The sequence below is a fragment of the Mesoplodon densirostris genome, chromosome 17, assembly GCF_025265405.1.
Source record: "Mesoplodon densirostris isolate mMesDen1 chromosome 17, mMesDen1 primary haplotype, whole genome shotgun sequence".
Classification (NCBI taxonomy): Eukaryota; Metazoa; Chordata; class Mammalia; order Artiodactyla; family Ziphiidae; genus Mesoplodon; species Mesoplodon densirostris.
Window position 1 is genome coordinate 67,181,359 of NC_082677.1, and position 17,393 is coordinate 67,198,751.

The following is a 17,393-nucleotide window of genomic DNA, read 5'->3' on the forward strand; positions in this document are numbered from 1 at the left end:
AGTTAACACTGACTGCCCCGTGTCAGCAGGGTGAGCGCACGTGACCTGCTGCTTCACCTCCACCTTCCAGAACTCATGCAAATGTCTCTTGTGAATGACCCCAACCCGGTACCACACAGGCAAGGAAATTCTGGGAGAAGTGGTCCTAGCCGAGCTGGGCCGACACTGCGAAAGCCACCACAATGTTATTAGAGTGTATTCCAGACAGGAGAGGGCTTCCATGTTGGCCAGATACAGATAATAACCGAACTCTCTCTTTACAATTTTACATTTCTGATAACTGGAAGAATTTTCCACAGATGGTCTCTGGCTCCATGGCTCTCAAACTTTGTTTCTCTTCTACTACTCACACTTCTGGTGCCAGGTGCCCCAGGGGCACATTCTTATTGGGGTATAACCTCTGACCTTTGCATCTTTAGGCTGGTGGGTCAGCACAGTGGATAGCAGAATTTCTGAAAGCCATTCCTAAACTAGGACTGCTAGTAACAACCAAACATGGAGGCGGCTGCAAATCACATAAACGTGTTCTGTTAAATCTAAACCAAATATATCCCAGCTCAGCTTCTCCTTGGCCGGACTCCCCAAATGCCTGCAGCCACTCGAACAGCACCCAACACAAGGGAAGTCCAAGAGAGGAACCGTTGAAGTAGACGAAGAAAGTGTCTTAACCAATGGTAGTTAACATACTTTACTTTGGTACAGTTTACCCAAAAAACTGCCCTTGTGAACACATTGGTGGGGACTTGGAGGAGACCAGTGCAAGTCAGTGGCCCTGAGGCTTAACTGGCTTTGGGTAAATTTGCATCTTGCTCTTTATATGCAAGGTATTATTTGAATTTATTTTTGTTTTAATTTTTTCTTAATAAATTTATTTTATTTTATTTTTGGCTGCGTTGGGTTGTTGCTGCGTGCAGGCTTTCTCTAGTTGTGGTGAGCAGGGGCTACTCTTCATTGCGCTGCGTGGGCTTCTCATTGTGGTAACTTCTCTTGTTGTGGATCACGGGCTCTAGGCGTGCGGGCTTCATTAGTTGTGGCACGCGGGCTCAGTAGTTGTGGCTTGCAGGCTCTAGAGCACAGGCTCAGTAGTTGTGGAGCATGGGCTTAGTTGCTCCATGGCATGTGGGATCTTCCCAGACGAGGGCTCGAACCCGTGTCCTCTGCATTGGCAGGTGGATTCTTTTTTTTTTTTTAACACCCTTATTGGAGTATAATTGCTTTACAATGGTGTGTTAGTTTCTGCTTTATAACAAAGTGAATCAGCTATACATATACATATATCCCCATATCTCTTCCCTCTTGCGTCTCCCTCCCTCCCACCCTCCCTATCCCACCCCTCTAGGTGGTCACAAAGCACCAAGCTGATCTCCCTGTGCTATGCGGCTGCTTCCCACTAACTATCTATTCTACATTTGGTAGTGTATATATGTCCATGCCACTCTCTCACTTTGTCCCAGCTTACCCTTTCCCCTCCCCGTGTCCTCAAGTCCATTCTCTACGTCTGTGTCTTTATTCCCATCCTGCCCCTAGGTTCTTCATGACCTTTTTTTCGTTTTATTAGATTCCATATATATGTGTTAGCATATGGTATTTGTTTTTCTCTTTCTGACTTACTTCACTCTGTATGACAGACTCCAGATCCATCCACCTCACTACAAATAACTCAATTTCTTCTTTTTATGGCTGAGTAATATTCCATTGTATATATGTGCCACATCTTTATCTATTCATCTGTCGATGGACACTTAGGTTGCTTCCATGTCCTGGAAGGTGGATTCTTAACCACTGTGCCACTGGGGAAGCCCCAAAAATAAAAAAAATAAATAAAAATAAACCTTAAAAAAAAAAAAACCACAGCAGTCCTGGTGAGAATGGGCACAGCTACAATTTCTTCAAGCAGAATCTGAAAGAAATTGAATCATTTAGCAAATAAGTCATTGGAGGTTGTATTTTACCAAAAAAGCCATAAGAACCAGGGCATTTTTAGTAAGGATAACAACTCATATGGCAGTTCTCAGAATTATAATGAGGCTAGAGAAACATTTTCATCTTATATTTATTAAATACCTACAGGTTACAAGTCACTGAGCCAGGTGCTGTGGGCACACAGCAATGACAAGATAAACCGGGTCCCTGCTCTCAAAGAGCTCACATTCTATCCTGTAGGTGGCGTTTCTAGACCAGAGCACTAGCAGCCTTTCTATGAGTGGGATTGCCCGAACATCCCTAGCCCTGCACCCTAAATGACAATCATGCACTCTGAAAGCCCACCTGATTATGGGCAGTAGTTCCCTCCCACCTTGAGAACCACCAGGGGAAAGGCAACAATAAGAAAGTAAATTCACAAATTGGTAAACATTGTGATGAGGGCTGTGACGGAAATGATCAGGTTGCTGTGCCAGTGAAATAGACCAGGGGGATGCTCTAGTTTGGGTTGTCAGCTCAGGCTCTTTGAGCAGGTGGCAGGTAGGGTAACTGTCCAGGAGGATGCGACAGTATAGCCATAAGCGTTCTGGGGGTAGGAAACAGCATGTGCAAAGGCCCTGAAGTGGGAGGGGGCTTATCGCACTAAAAAAACCCAAAAAACAGGGCCTCCCTGGTGGCGCAAGTGGTTGAGAGTCCGCCTGCCGATGCAGGGGATACGGGTTCGTGCCCCGGTCTGGGAGGATCCCATGTGCCGCGGAGCGGCTGGGCCCGTGAGCCATGGCCGCTGAGCCTGCGCGTCCGGAGCCTGCGCGTCCGGAGCCTGTGCTCCGCGACGGGGGAGGCCACAGCAGTGAGAGGCCCGCATACCGCAAAAAAAAAAAACCCAAAAAACAGAAACCAAAAAAAAAGCCACAGAAAGAAGATGGGTAGGGCTGAGATAAGGTTCAAGGGACAGGCAGGGGCCAGATAGAGTAAGGACTTCAGGGTCATGGTGAAGAACTGGGGTTTTATTCTAAATGCTTCTGTCAACATTTCATAAATAACAGAAGTAAAACCAATGAATCCCCAAGGTAGTAATTGGTAAAAGTTTATTGTGCCCACATCAAAAACATATTTTGCCAACTGGGAGCCCTCAGACAAAAACATGGAATGAGGCTCAGGTATATATTGTTATAAAGCAGCTTATTTAGTGAGAAAGTAGTGACTGTTTATTCTTCACAGTGATTGGTTACAATACTAGAGTTTTCTTCAATATAGGGAATTGGTCAGTGGTTACCTTGGGAAATAGTTCAAGTTTTTGCTTATGATTTCCAGAGGCACAAGCAAGAAATGACCTAGGTCAGTTTGTCTTACAAAATAAGCTAAATTAGGCTTTGCTTGTATGATGAAACCGATTTTGTCTGCTCAGGGAATTTTCAAGGTTGCTCTTCATTTGTTTTTCATTTTAACACTTCTCATTGGAAGTCACCAAAGATTTTTAAGAAAGGAATTGATGTGATGATAATAATAATGAGAAGTAATTAACATTACTGAGCATGTGTTCTGGGCCAGAAGAGGTTTTAAGCTCTTGGTATATTAACGCAACATATCCTTATAATAACCCTATGAGGTGAGTACTATTTATATTCCCATCTTACAGGAGGAAACTGCAGCAGGGAGAGCTTAAGTCATTTGTCCAAAGTCACACAGCTGGTAAGCTGTTTTAATACCTTAGCATTCTCCCGACTGTGAAGCCCGAGTTTTGACAGACTGGCAGGAAGGAGTTGGAATGAAGCGCTGTGTTCGCTGCCCCGTGTCTTCAACAAGCATTTCTCTGGCCCAGAAAGCTGCCAGCAGCATCTATTCTGACCCTATTACAGTCATATATGTCCCATAATGGATTGACTGTTAACCGAGGCACGCACACGGTGAGACCCACAATCTTTGTTAGGTATAGTATTTAAACAAAAACAGCAAAGAAATCCCTAGAAAATCTGACCACGTCTGGCTGGGAAAATGCAAGGTCTCTCAAAACCCGCCCTAAAAACCCAGAAGCAGGGGAAGGGTTGGATTCAGTCACCCAAAAATCCACCCACTCGGACTCTCTGTTCTGCCTCGCGTTTGCGAGTCACTCAGACCCTCAAACTACGGCCTGCAAGTTCTGACAGCCGGAGGGGGCAGGTGCGCAAAGAGCAGGGGGGCGCGGCTTGCGGGGACGGGGCGGGGCGTGGAGACACGGGCTCTGGGCAGAACGTGCGCGGGACGCTGCGGCGTGGGGGCGTGGCGAAAGGGGCGGGACGAAGCGGAGACGGACAGGGCGGAGGCGGGGCCCGCGCGCAGACAAGATGGCGCTGCGTCTGCTGAGGAGAGCGGCGCGCGGAGCGGCGGCAGCGGCGCTGTCGAGGCTGTGAGTGCAGGTCCCCAGTCCCCCGCCACCCGGACAGGCTCGCCGTGGGTCGGTACCCGGCTCAGCGCCGCGCAGGCGCGGCCTCCTCGCCCACTGGCGGGAACTCCCGCCGGCTGGGAGCATCGTGCGCCTCCCGCGCGCGCGGGCTCGACCTCTGCCAAGGTCGCCGACGTCCCGCGAGGGTCGCCACACACTGTCCGTGCCTCCCTGTGGGAGGGCCCTTGCTTGGGCCGGGAAAATGGGTACAAGCGTTGGCTCTCTGAGACCCAGAAAACAAAACTAGCGTCCCCACACGTGGAAACCGTGAACGTATGCGTGTTTTATAAAAGGGGGCTTGGAGTCAGCCTCTCAGGATGCTGAGAGGCGGCTCGCCTCCACTGTTGTTGGGCACAGCGGTTCCCAAACTGTCTGGTCTCAGGACCCCTTTACAGACTGAGAAGTTATTGAGGACCCCGAAGAGCTTTTGCTTGTATCTGTTGATTTTAAAGGTATGAGGAATTAAAACAAAAATTTAAAATACTCATTTAAAAATAACAAATCCATTCAAATTTAACGCAAATTGCATCTTTAATGAAAATAACTATTTAAAAAAAGTGGCATGGTTTTATATGTTTGAAAATCTCTTCAGTTTAATTAAGGACCATTGGAGTCTCATATCAGCTGTCTTGGAGGAAGTTTACCAAGAAATTTCAGGCTCATGCACAGTCTATTTGGAAAAGGGAAGACCTGGCAGACCCTCTCAAAGGGTCTCAGGGCACCCCGCCCCCGCCCCCAGGTGTCCTCAGATCACACTTTGAGAACCGCTGGTTGAGACTTGCTTGTTTGCCAACTACATGCACATACGGTATCTCATTCTGTTCGCCAATCACCATGTGAAGAAGCTGGGTGAGTCGTTCATAAAGATGAGGAAACTGAGGCTCGGAGAGGCTGAGTGACGCTCAAAGCAGAGAATGGCCGAGTTGGGTTCAGAAACCAAGTCAGTGGCTCCTGGTCTGGAACTTCTTTACATCTGCTTGCTCGGTGCTTCCTGACTCACCGGTGTCCCATACCAGGACCCACCTGGTTTTATGCATCCCACCTTCCCATTTCCTACATCTGGGCCTGGTAATGACCCTGGACACCGGAGCTCACCCTGGAGCCAGAGGAGCCCCTGAAGGGGTGTACCCAGACCCTTCGAGAAAGTCCTTTCCTGGCCTGTGAAGGGGCCAGCTTCTGTGGCCTGTTCTACAATGGGTCAAGTGACCACACCCAGTCACCTACTTCTAAGGCTCTTGGGGCTCAGCTCATAATGCTTGTCGTCTCCCTTAGCACACTGGCTCGTTCTCAGCCCACCTACACACCCCACCAAGGCCACGGCAGCAGGCTTTCATGCAGGGCCCTTCCCAGAGCCTACACCCCAAGTTAAATCCTGTGGGTCCTGGCGCCTTCAGAACACGTGGGGATGGGAAAAGTCAATGTGCCCAAGGTCAACTTAGAAAAGTCTGCCTAGACATGCCTTAATTTCTATCCCAGTTGTGTTGCACTTCAGCTTCAGGCCAGTGGACTGGCTTCTGTTGGCTTTTTTCTTCTGTTTTTAGAGTATCAGCAACATTGCTGATAGGCAGGTGCTGAAACCTCTTCCCGACCCTCCAACATTTGCCTCTCTTGCTGTCCCTGATGCTTCCCCGCCTATCCTGTCTCCAGCCTTGCAGCTCTCTGTTGCCACTTCTCAGTTTATATAAATACCCTGTCCTCAAGTTGGGGGAACATAACTGCCTACAGGTAGGGGTGCTATTGCTAGGGATGTCTTTTAAATCCTCCAAGAAATATGTGTGAATAGTAACCCATGCATATATACACATCTAGAAATATTTTTGATGTAACCATCTGTATCTATATATATTAAGCTAAACATGAGTTCATACTGTCTCCAATTCTAATCCATTACCACATGAATCATTCTAGCCTCTTCACCTTGCTTGTTTGTAAATTTTCGCTCCCCCAGTGAGAAACCTGGCTCCCACCATGCGCCATCCAGTTACTGAGTTATTCAGTTTCAGCATTCACATGTAGCAGTATCTGACTTGTTAGACCATACTCCATGGGAAAAAAGCTTTTTCAACTAGAGTACAGTGCTTAGGTATAGTTACTTTCCCTTTAGTCTTATAGGTTCCACTCATTTCCACAGTTACTTAGGTTAGCACCTTTTTCTTCCATCCCCTTCAGTGAAGTTGTCTCATGTATTCATCATATAGTAAGATTGTCTTTTCCCTTTTCTCGTCTAGTTGCACTAGCTAGTGGTTTTAGTAGCATGTTAAATAGGAGTGATGAGAGGGGGCATTCTTGCCTTGTTCCCAATCTTAGGGAAAGCATCCAGTTTCCACTGTTAAGTCTGATGTTAGTTGTAGGTGTTTTGTAGAACTTTTTTATTCCCTATTTACTGAGGTTTTTTTTTTTTTTTTTTTTAACATGAATCAGTGTTGAATCTTGTCAGGTTCTCTTTCTGTAATCAATTGATATGATCGTATGATTTTTTTTCTTTAGCCTGTTAATGTGGCAGATACATTAATTGATTTCTGAATATTGGACCAGCCTTGTATACCTGGCATAAATCCCACTTAGTCATGGCATATAATTCTTTTTATACATTGTTGGATTTGATTTGCAAATATTTTTTGAGGGTTTTACATCTGTATTCATGAGCGACATTGGTCTGTACTTTTCCTTTCTTGTAATGTGTTTATTTGGTATTGGTTTCTATATGTCTCATGTCTTTTTTTCCCTCTGTTCCTTTTCTACTGCTTTCTTTTGCATTAAGTGAATATTTTCTTATGTAATACTTTTTATTTCTTCAATGGTTTTTTCCAGTATATTTTTTTAAATTTTATTTATTTATTTATGGCTGTGTTGGGTCTTCATTTCTGTGCGAGGGCTTTCTCTAGTTGCGGCAAGTGGGGGCCACTCCTCATCGCGGTGCGCGGGCCTCTCACTATCGAATCATCTCTTGTTGCGGAGCACAGGCTCCAGACGCGCAGGCTCAGTAATTGTGGCTCACGGGGCCAGCTGCTCTGTGGCATGTGGGATCTTCCCAGACCAGGGCTCGAACCCGTGTCCCCTGCATTGGCAGGCAGATTCTCAACCACTGTGCCACCAGGGAAGCCCCAGTATTTTTTTTTTAGTGGTTGCTCTAAGGCTTACCATATGCATCTTTTAAAAAAATTTGTGGTAAAATATGTATAACATAAACTTTGCCATCTTAACCATTTTGAGTGTACAGTTTAGTGGCATTATCATATTCACTATCCCCCTGATTTTTTGTCACTCCAAACAAAAACTCTGTACCCATTAAGCAATAACTCCTCCTTCCTAGCACCTGGTATTCTCTAATCTACTTTTTGTGTCTCTGAATTTGCCTATTTTAGGTATTTCATAGAAGTGGAATCATGCAATATTTGTCCTTTTGTTTCTGGCTTATTTCACTTAGCATAATGTTTTCAAGAGTCTTCCATGGTGTAGCATGTATTAGAACTCCATTCCTTCCTGTGGCTGGGTGTTTCATTGTATGTATAATATGTTACCATATACATCTTAACTTATCGGAATCTACTTTTGATTTATACTAACTTAATTCCAGAAGATGGAGAAATGTTATATCTATATAGTTCTTCTTTTTTATGATATTATTGTTATACATATTATATTTATATATGTTACAAATCCAGTGATACTTTGTTGTAGTTATCATTTTTTTAACATTTTTATTGGAGTATAATTTACATTTTTGTGTTAGTTTCTGCTGTATAACAGAAACAGCTAAAGTGAATCAGCTACATGTATATATATATATATATATATATATTCCCATATCCCCTCTCTCGCGTCTCCCTCCCACCCTCCCTATCCCACCCCTCTAGGTGGTCACAAAGCACCGAGGTGGTCACAAAGCACCAAGCTGGTCTCCCTGTGCTATGCGGCTGCTTCCCACTAGCTATCTATTTTACATTTGGTAGTGTATATATGTCCATGCCACTCTCTCACTTCGTCCCAGCTTACCCTTCCCCCTCCCCGTGTCCTCAAGTCCATTCCCTACGTCTGCGTCTTTTTTCCTTTCCTGTCCCTAGGTTCTTCAGAACCGTTTTTTTTTTTTTTTTTTTAGATTCCATATATATGTGTTAGCATCTGGTATTTGATTTTCTCTTTCTGACTTACTTCATTCTGTATGACAGACTCTGGGTCCATCCACCTCACTACAAATAACTCAATTTCATTTCTTTTTATGGCTGAGTAATATTCCATTGTATATACGTGCCAATCTTCTTTATCCATTCATCTGTCAACAAACACTTAAGTTGCTTCCATGTCCTGGCTATTGTAAATAGTGCTGCAATGAACATTGTGGTACATGACTCTTTTTTTACATCTTTATTGGAGTATAATTGCTTTACAATGGTGTGTTAGTTTCTGCTTTATAACAAAGTGAATCAGTTATACATATACATATGTTCCCATATTTCTTGCGTCTCCCTCCCACCCTCCCTATCCCACCCCTCTAGGTGGTCACAAAGCACCGAGTTAATCTCCCTGTGCTATGCGGCTGCTTCCCACTAGCTATCTGTTTTACGTTTGGTAGTGTATATATGTCCATGCCACTCTCTCACTTTGTCACAGCTTACCCTTCCCCCTCCCCATATCCTCAAGTCCATTCTCTAGTAGGTCTGTGTCTTTATTCCTGTCTTACCCCTAGGTTCTTCATGACCTTTTTTTTCCCTTAGATTCCATATATATGTATTAGCATACGGTATTTGTCTTTTTCTTTCTGACTTACTTCACTCTGTATGACAGACTCTAGGTCCATTCACCTCACTACAAATAACTCAATTTCGTTTCTTTTTATGGCTGAGTAATATTCCATTGTATATATTGCCACATCTTCTTTATCCATTCATCCGATGATGGATACTTAGGTTGTTTCCATCTCCTGGCTATTGTAAATAGAGCTGCAATGAACATTTTGGTACATGACTCTTTTTGAATTATGGTTTTCTCAGGTTATATGCCCAGTAGTGGAATTGCTGGGTCATATGGTAGTTCTATGTTTAGTTTTTTAAGGAACCTCCATACTGTTCTCCATAGTGGCTGTATCAGTTTACATTCCCACCAACAGTGCAAGAGGGTTCCCTTTTCTCCACACCCTCTCCGGCATTTATTGTCAGTAGATTTTTTGATGATGGCCGTTCTGACTGGTGTGAGGTGATACCTCATTGTAGTTTTGATTTGCATTTCTCTAATGATTAGTGATGTTGAGCGTTCTTTCATGGGTTTGTTGGCAATCTGTATATCTTCTTTGGAGAAATGTCTATTTAGGTCTTCTGCCCATTTTTGGATTGGGTTGTTTGTTTTTTTGATATTGAGCTGCATGAGCTGCTTGTAAATTTTGGAGATTAATCCTCTGCCAGTTGCTTCATTTGCAAATATTTTCTCGAATTCTGAGGGTTGTCTTTTTGTCTTTTTTATGGTTTCCTTTGCTGTACAAAAGCTTTTAAGTTTCATTAGGGCTTCCCTGGTGGCGCAGTGGTTGAGAGTCCGCCTGCCAATGTAGGGGACATGGGTTCGTGCCCCAGTCCGGAAAGATCCCACATACCGCGGAGCGGCTGGGCCCGTGAGCCGTGGCCGCTGAGCCTGCACCTCCGGAGGGAGCCTGTGCTCCACAACGGGAGAGGCCACAGCAGTGAGAGGCACACGCACTGCAAAAAAAAAAAAAAAAAAAAAAAAAAAAAAGCTTTTAAGTTTCATTGGATCCCATTTGTTTATTTTTGTTTTTATTTCCGTTTCTCTAGGAGGTGGGTCAAAAAGGATCTTGCTGTGATTTATGTCACAGAGTGTTCTGCCTATGTTTTCCTCTAAGAGTTTGATAGTGTCTTACATTTAGGTCTTTAATCCATTTTGAGTTTATTTTTGTGTATGGTGTTAGGGAGTGTTCTAATTTCATTCTTTTACATGTAGCTGTCCAGTTTTCCCAGCACCACTTATTGAAGAGGCTTTTCTCCATTGTATACTCTTGCCTCCTTTATCAAAGATAGGTGACTGTATGTGCGTGGGTTTATCTCTGGGCTTTCTATCCTGTTCCATTGATCTATATTTCTGTTTTTGTGCCAGTACCATACTGTCTTGATTACTGTAGCTTTGTAGTATAGTCTAAAGTCAGGCAGCCTGATTCCTCCAGCTCTGTTTTTCTTTCTCAAGATTGCTTTGGTTTGTAGTTATCATTTATATAATTCTATGTCTTTTAAAGAAACTAGGAGTAGGAGATGCAAGTACACACACACACACACCAACACACACTTACTTTATAGTATTTGTTATAGTAACCTTTTTATTTACTGTTCCTGGTTCTTTTCAAATGTTCCTGTGGATTTGAGTTACCATCTGGTGCCATTTCTTTAACCCAGTACATCTTTGCTCCTACCCACCTCCTTTGTGCTGTTATTGGCAAATATATTACGTGTCTAAATGTTATAGGCCTAACAATACAATTATATAATTTTTTTATATAGTTGCTTTTAAAATTAGACAAGAGAAGAAAGGAACAGAAGTATGCATTTAAACAGTGTTTTATAATTACACAGTTACCTTTACCTTTGCTCTTTGTTTATGTGTATGAATTTGAATTATTGTTTGGGATTACTTTCAGCCTGAAGAACTTCCATTAGTATTTCTTATAAGGTGGGTCTGCCATCAACTGCCCTGCACATGTGCATAGACTTTTAGATTCCCAGGAATATGTCAGAGCTTTTCAAACTCTATGGATATCTCATTCTCCAGCTTTTCTGTTTAAGCTTTTTTTTAGCCTGTTGTTTACCCCAACTGTTATCTACTCTCTCAGGTAGCTGTGATGTTAAATAATTGCTTCTGATGGTTTTTGAAAAATGACTTCCGGGAAAATGCTGTTACCACTGTTCAACTCTGAGTCAGGTCAGTAGGGTCTTCCAGCGAACCACCTGACAGGTCAAGTAGTGGCAGTCTTCTGGGAGTGGAGCTTTGAAAGAGCTCCAATCCTGCCCTGCCCCCTCCAGTAGCTGCCAGGCTGCTGGTTTTCACTGTAGTTTTAGCTGTTGGTTTTCAAGGCTACCACCAAACTGGGGAAAGGGGTGTTGACCCGAAACAAATAGACTGCCAGAGAGTTCTTTAGCAGAAATGGGTTTATTTGGGATCAGCAGAGAATTGCAGTTCAGGGTCAGCAACCATGACAATACATGTTCAACTTCCTGCATGACAAGGGAAGGAGAATGCTTTTATAGAGAAGGAAAGAAGTTGGGAGGGCCGTAGTAAGCAAAGAGTCCATGGCTTTTCATTTATTGAGTCCTTGGCAGGAAAGAAGAGCAGCCTTCTTCTTCCTCTTGGGCTCTGCAATGGTGCCAGGTCATGAGAGTTCCCCCTTCTGGTTTCCCAACTCTATGTAATTAAGGTTTCTGTTTAATTAATTTTTCATACTTCCACCTTTTGATCGAGATTTTTCTCTGAAAGCATTGCTGATCAAGTCAGGTTTTCTCGTTTCAGCAGCTTTTTGTGCTGCAGTGTCTGGAAGGACCTTTCCTACGTATAGTGTTTCATGTTGTAAGGAAAGTGCACAGATTGGGAACCTATTAAGGTCACATTCCAGTAACAAGGAGGGGCCGGAGGGAGAACTCTCAGGCACTTTTTATCTGAAGTCTATGTGTTAACAAGGTCATAGACATTGGAGATCATCTGAAGTGTTATGTCATCAAAGGTTTGGCAACAAACTTTCAAAAGGCCTGCTACAGATTTCTTGGGAAAGCTGTCTGATCAGTTAGCATCTGCTTCAATTCTGGGAAATCTTTACTTTCAGGTCACCAGGTGACATTCGGTTCCAGTCAGAATTTGGTGCTTTCTTTAGGTGTGTCACATGAATACAGGAGTCTGTTTCTTGGGGTTTGGTGGCACAAGGGTTGGTTAACAGTATTTGATAGGGGTCTTTCCAGTGAGATTGAAGGGAGTTCTTCTGGAGGTGTCTTTTCCAATAGATGAAATCTCCAGGTTGCAATGTGTGATGCTTAAGGTCTTCATTTCCTGAGGGCACACTGTGAAAAGATTGCTCTACCAAAGCATGGTTACTTTTTTTTTTTTTTTTTTTTGCGTTATGCGTGCCTCTCACTGCTGTGGCCTCTCCCGTTGCGGAGCACAGGCTCTGGACACGCAGGCTCAGCAGCCATGGCTCACGGGCCCAGCTGCTTCACGGCATGTGGGATCTTCCCAGACCGGGGCACGAACCCGTGTCCCCTGCATCGGCAGGCGGACTCTCAACCACTGCGCCACCAGGGAAGCCCAAACATGGTTACTTTTAATAGCACCAGTTAGCCTTTGCAATACTGAAGTGTCTCTCTTTTTGTCAGTTGTGCGTCAAAAGAAGCAGGAGCCAAGCATATTGGGCATCCTGTGACTATTTCAAAGGGTGAGAGTTTATGAGTTCCAAAAAGGATGGATCTGAGTTTTAGAAGGACCAATGGCAATGCTTTTGGCCAAAGTATTTGGAGGGTCTCTACAAATTTTGCCAATTGAGTCTTAATAATGCTGTTAGTCTGTTTAACTAAACTAGAGGATTGAGGGTCGCAAGTACAGTGAAAGAGTTATAAAACCAGACAAGCAGCACATACTTGTGTAAGTGCCTGGCCAGTAAAAATGGATTCCTCAATCACTATGAAGTTTGAGAGGAGTTCCCTGTCTGCAAGGGAAAGCTTCAGTCCAGTGTGTAAACATATAGGTCATGACTAAAACATAGGTCATGACATATTCCACTAGATGGAATAAATTGTATAAAATTCATTTGCCAGACCTCAGATGGTTCATTAAACAGTTTAAAATGTCTGGGAGCAATATGAACAGCTTCCCTGGATTGTACTTTGGACAATGGGACAAGTGAGGTAGGCACTTTTTGTGGCCTTCTTAATGTTTCCCCACCAGTATTGATTCATGAAGGCTGTCATTTTGTTAGTAGACCAATGGTTTAATGAATGAATGGTGGTGAAGAGTGGGAATTTTAGTGTCTCTGGTAGGACTGGGTTGTTGTTTGGTCCAAACCTGAGCTTTCTCTTTTTATCAAAACAACAATTATTGAATTTCCAAGTTTGTTTTTCCTTTTCTGAGGCCAATTGTTGGGCTTCTCTAGCCAGTTTTTCTAAATTATCATTTGGTGAAATATCCCTTTGGATCACGACAGAAGTTTGGATGCTGGTGGTCCTTTGAAAGGCAGCATTCCTTGCAGAATTATCAGCAAAGCGATTTACCCTAGCTTCCAGAGAATCAAGCTTAGAATGTCCCAGAACCTTAGTAATAGCTAAAGCAACTGGTAAGAGTATTGTATTCAATAATTCTTGAACATAGGGGCCATTTAAATTTTTACTTCCACTGGAAATAAGGAAGCCACATTGCTTCCACAACATTCCAAAATCACGAGTTACTCCAAAAAGCATATCTACTATCAGTTTAAATATTGGCAGTTTCAGCCTTGGCTAAATCACAAGCACGTGTAAGGGAATATAAGTCAGCCTGTTGGGCTAAAGTAGCCATAAAGATGCTACCTCAGCAACATCAAAAGGAGTAGTAATAACATACCCAGCACGATATTCGCCATCATCACCTTTAAGAAAAAGAACCATCAGTGAACCATGAGAAGTCAGTGTTACCCAATGAAATTTCCTGTAGATCGTTGTGAGGAGTCAGGAGGTGGTCCGTCAGAGTTAAGCAGTGGTGAGGAACTCTTTCCGTGGCGGAGGGGAGAAGAGTAGTTGAGTTAAGGTTATTACAGTGTAAAAGGGTTACGTGAGGGGCAGGTAATGAGAGGACTTCAGAGGAGGTGAGATGTCTGGCTGAGAAATGTTGAGTATGATGGGAATTCAGGAGAGCTTCTACTGCATGAGGTACAAAAATGGTTAAAGGGGATCCCACAACAATGTTCTTGGTGGTCTTAAGCAAGAGGGCAGTGGCTGTAATGGATGGCTCTAAGGCAAGGGGAGTATCCCTGTGCCACAGGGTCCAGTTGCTGGCTATTATACCTTGTGTGTCAATGGTGGTCCCCATGTTTTTGGGTGAGTACGCCAAGGGTGTTCCCTTCCTTTTCATATACAGAAAAAGAAAAGGGGAATCTATAATGGGTGTGCCCAAGGGCAGGTGGGTTCATCATACTCTCCTTTAAGGCCTTGAAGTCTGTGTCATTCGGTTCATCCCATAAAAATGGGTCAGGGTTGTTATTGTTGAGTAAAACATATAGGGGTTTGGCCATAAGAGAGAAATTTGGAATCCCAATTTTGGCAGTAACTAACTAGCCTGAGAAAACCTTGCAGTTGGCACTTAGTTTTGGGTTTGGAGAAACTTAAGTTACCATAAAGTCTATCTGGATCTACGTTTAGCCCTTGTTCTGATATCAGATGCCCTAAACATCGAAACTGGGTTTGGGCAAACTGCAGTTTGACAGTAGTCATCAAAGTGACCTACCAGGTGAATTAAATGACCCTTTGACATCTTTTATTTGTTCCATCTCTGACGGTACCAGAGCAGTTTCTGGAAACTGATTGTTTGTCCCCATTGAATCAGCTACCACTTCCCTTATGGGCAAAATCTCCAACTGATGTTGGCAAAATTCACAGTGCACCTCCCATCAAAATTCAAATAGACCCCTCAAAATCTCTTCCAGAAAAGTTGGTTAGACGGCCAGAGTTGCCTAAAGCACTTAAATTTGTAACAGTCTCTTTTTCAGTGTCTTAGCTTTTTACAATAACAGCAGAAAACAGGAGGGTTTTCATTTTCTCTGGGAGCCTTCATTTGCTAGAGCTGAAGATTAAGAATTTTGGTGGTCTTCCTTGGAGGTGACTCATCTAGAGTGGGAAAGATCTGTTTTGCCAGATTAACTAAGTCTGGAATGGACACAGTTTCCCATTCTAACCTGCTCCTTTTTACTTAAAGGGAAAGGTCCCAGTTCAGCCCATTAATAAACATGGAGTTAAAAACTACCTGGGTGGGATCAACATCTGAAGGAAGACCAGAATTTTCTTTAAAAACAATCTGAAGTTGATTGTAATAATCATGAACAGGTTCTCAGATTTTTGTGTGCAAGCCTGAATTTTGTTCCAATGAACAGGCTTTGGAAAAGCCCTAGGGATTGCTTGATTAAGTCATCTCGTGATTGCCTGAGCCTGATTGTATAAGAAGTTAGTGGGCTGGTCTCCCAGTTGTAATTCTAGAGACCTTTTAGGACTTTTCCAGTTAGTGGTTTTCATCCAAAGCTGAGCCTGGCCTTCATCAACAAGCATATGAACCAGCCGATATAAGTCAGGAAAAAACAGGTTGATAAGTTTGAATGACTATATTAAATTCTTCAGCAAACCTGTGAGGATCTTCGGTGACTTTAGGAGAATCTTTGACTACGGCTCGCAGTTCTCCTTTAGTCCAGGGAGAATAAGAAATTAAGGATTTAGCCTCTGGACCCTCAGAAGACTTAATTTTAAAAGGATAGGTTCTGACAAGTTCAGAGGAAAAGGGAGTGGGGAGGGTTTCAGAGAAAAGGGGAAGTTTGGCAAGAGAATTAGTATGGGAGGATTGAGGGTATAGAGGAGGCATAGGTGGTGTAGAAGAGAAGGAGGGAGATGGCATCGGAGGTGGAGTCCGAGACAAAGAAGCCCAGGAAGAAGAGCCTGAGACTTCAGCAGCCATTTTATCTTTCTTTAATCCTTTGCCTCAGTTAGTCTTAAAACCTTATTTTAGGGCTTCCCTGGTGGCACAGTGGTTGAGAGTCCGCCTGCCGATGCAGGGGACACGGGTTCGTGCCCCGGTCCGGGAAGATCCCACATGCCGCGGACCGGCTGGGCCCGTGAGCCATGGCCGCTGAGCCCGCGCGTCCAGAGCCTGTGCTCCGCAATGGGAGAGGCCACAACAGTGAGAGGCCCGTGTACCACAAAAAACAAAACAAAACAAAAAAACCCCTTATTTTACAGAGAGATGATTTTAGATTCCTGATATCATTGGAAAGCCTCAAAATACCAATCGAAATAAGCATTCCACTCAGTTCTGGAAAACTTTGAACTATTGTAGTCCAGTTTGGGGTTTTTTTTTTTTTTTTTTTTTAATTATTTTTTTTGATGTGGACAATTTTTTTTTCTTTTCTTTTTTTTCTTTTCTTTTTCTTTCCGCAAAAGAAAATAAAGACTTTAAAAAAAAAAGAAATAAAAGAAATAAAAGAAATAAAAGAAAAAAAAGAAATAAAGACTTTAAAAATTGTCCACATCAGGCCTCTCACTGTTGTGGCCTCTCCCGTTGCGGAGCACAGGCTCCGGACGCGCAGGCCCAGCGGCCATGGCTCACGGGCCCAGCCGCTCCGCGGCATATGGGATCCTCCCAGACCGGGGCACGAACCCGTATCCCCTGCATCGGCAGGCGGACTCTCAACCACTGCGCCACCAGGGAGGCCCTGATGTGGACAATTTTTAAAGTCTTTATTGAATTTGTTACAATATTGCTTCTGTTTTATGTTTTGTTTTTTGGCTGCAAGGCATGTGGGATCTTAGTTCCCTGACCAGGGATCAAACCCACACCCTCTGCACTGGAAGGTGAAGTCTTAACCACTGGACCACCAGGGAAGTCCAGTTTGGTTTTAAGGAAATTAAGTTTGAAGATTTCAAAAGTTCCTCATAATGGCTACTGATATTCTAAATTGCCTTTGATCAGGTTGGTAATGTTTTTTCCATAAATGTTTTTGCCTGGAGTTTTCATTGTGGAAAAAATTTTAAACTACAAATTCAATTTCTTTAATAGATAAAAGGCTACTCAGGTTATCTAATTCTTCTTGAGTGAGCATTGGTAGTTTGTGTCTTTCAAAGAGTTTGTCCATTTCATCTAAGTGGTCAAATTCATGGGCATAGAGTTATGATTGTCCCTTATCCTTTTTCTTAGAGCTTTATAGAGGTATAATTTACACACCATAAAATTAATCCTTTGTAATTGTTAATTAAATAATCATTAGTAAATTTGTAGAGTTGTGCAACCCATCACTACGATCCAGTTTTAGATCACCCCCAAATTTCTGCCATCCCCCAAA

The 17,393-nt window shown here is 43.4% G+C and overlaps 1 protein-coding gene across 2 annotated transcripts in view; it reads left to right on the forward strand.

Moving 5' to 3' along the window:
• Window positions 1–4,228: 4,228 nt before the first annotated feature.
• CLYBL (citramalyl-CoA lyase) overlaps window positions 4,229–17,393 on the forward strand; it is a 238,735-nt gene continuing 225,570 nt past the window's right edge. For both annotated transcript variants that reach the window (XM_060079889.1, XM_060079888.1), the window contains exon 1: window positions 4,229–4,309. In XM_060079889.1, coding sequence (XP_059935872.1) covers window positions 4,248–4,309 — 62 coding nt within the window. In that variant the 5' untranslated portion in view covers window positions 4,229–4,247. The remainder of the gene's footprint in view (window positions 4,310–17,393) is intronic.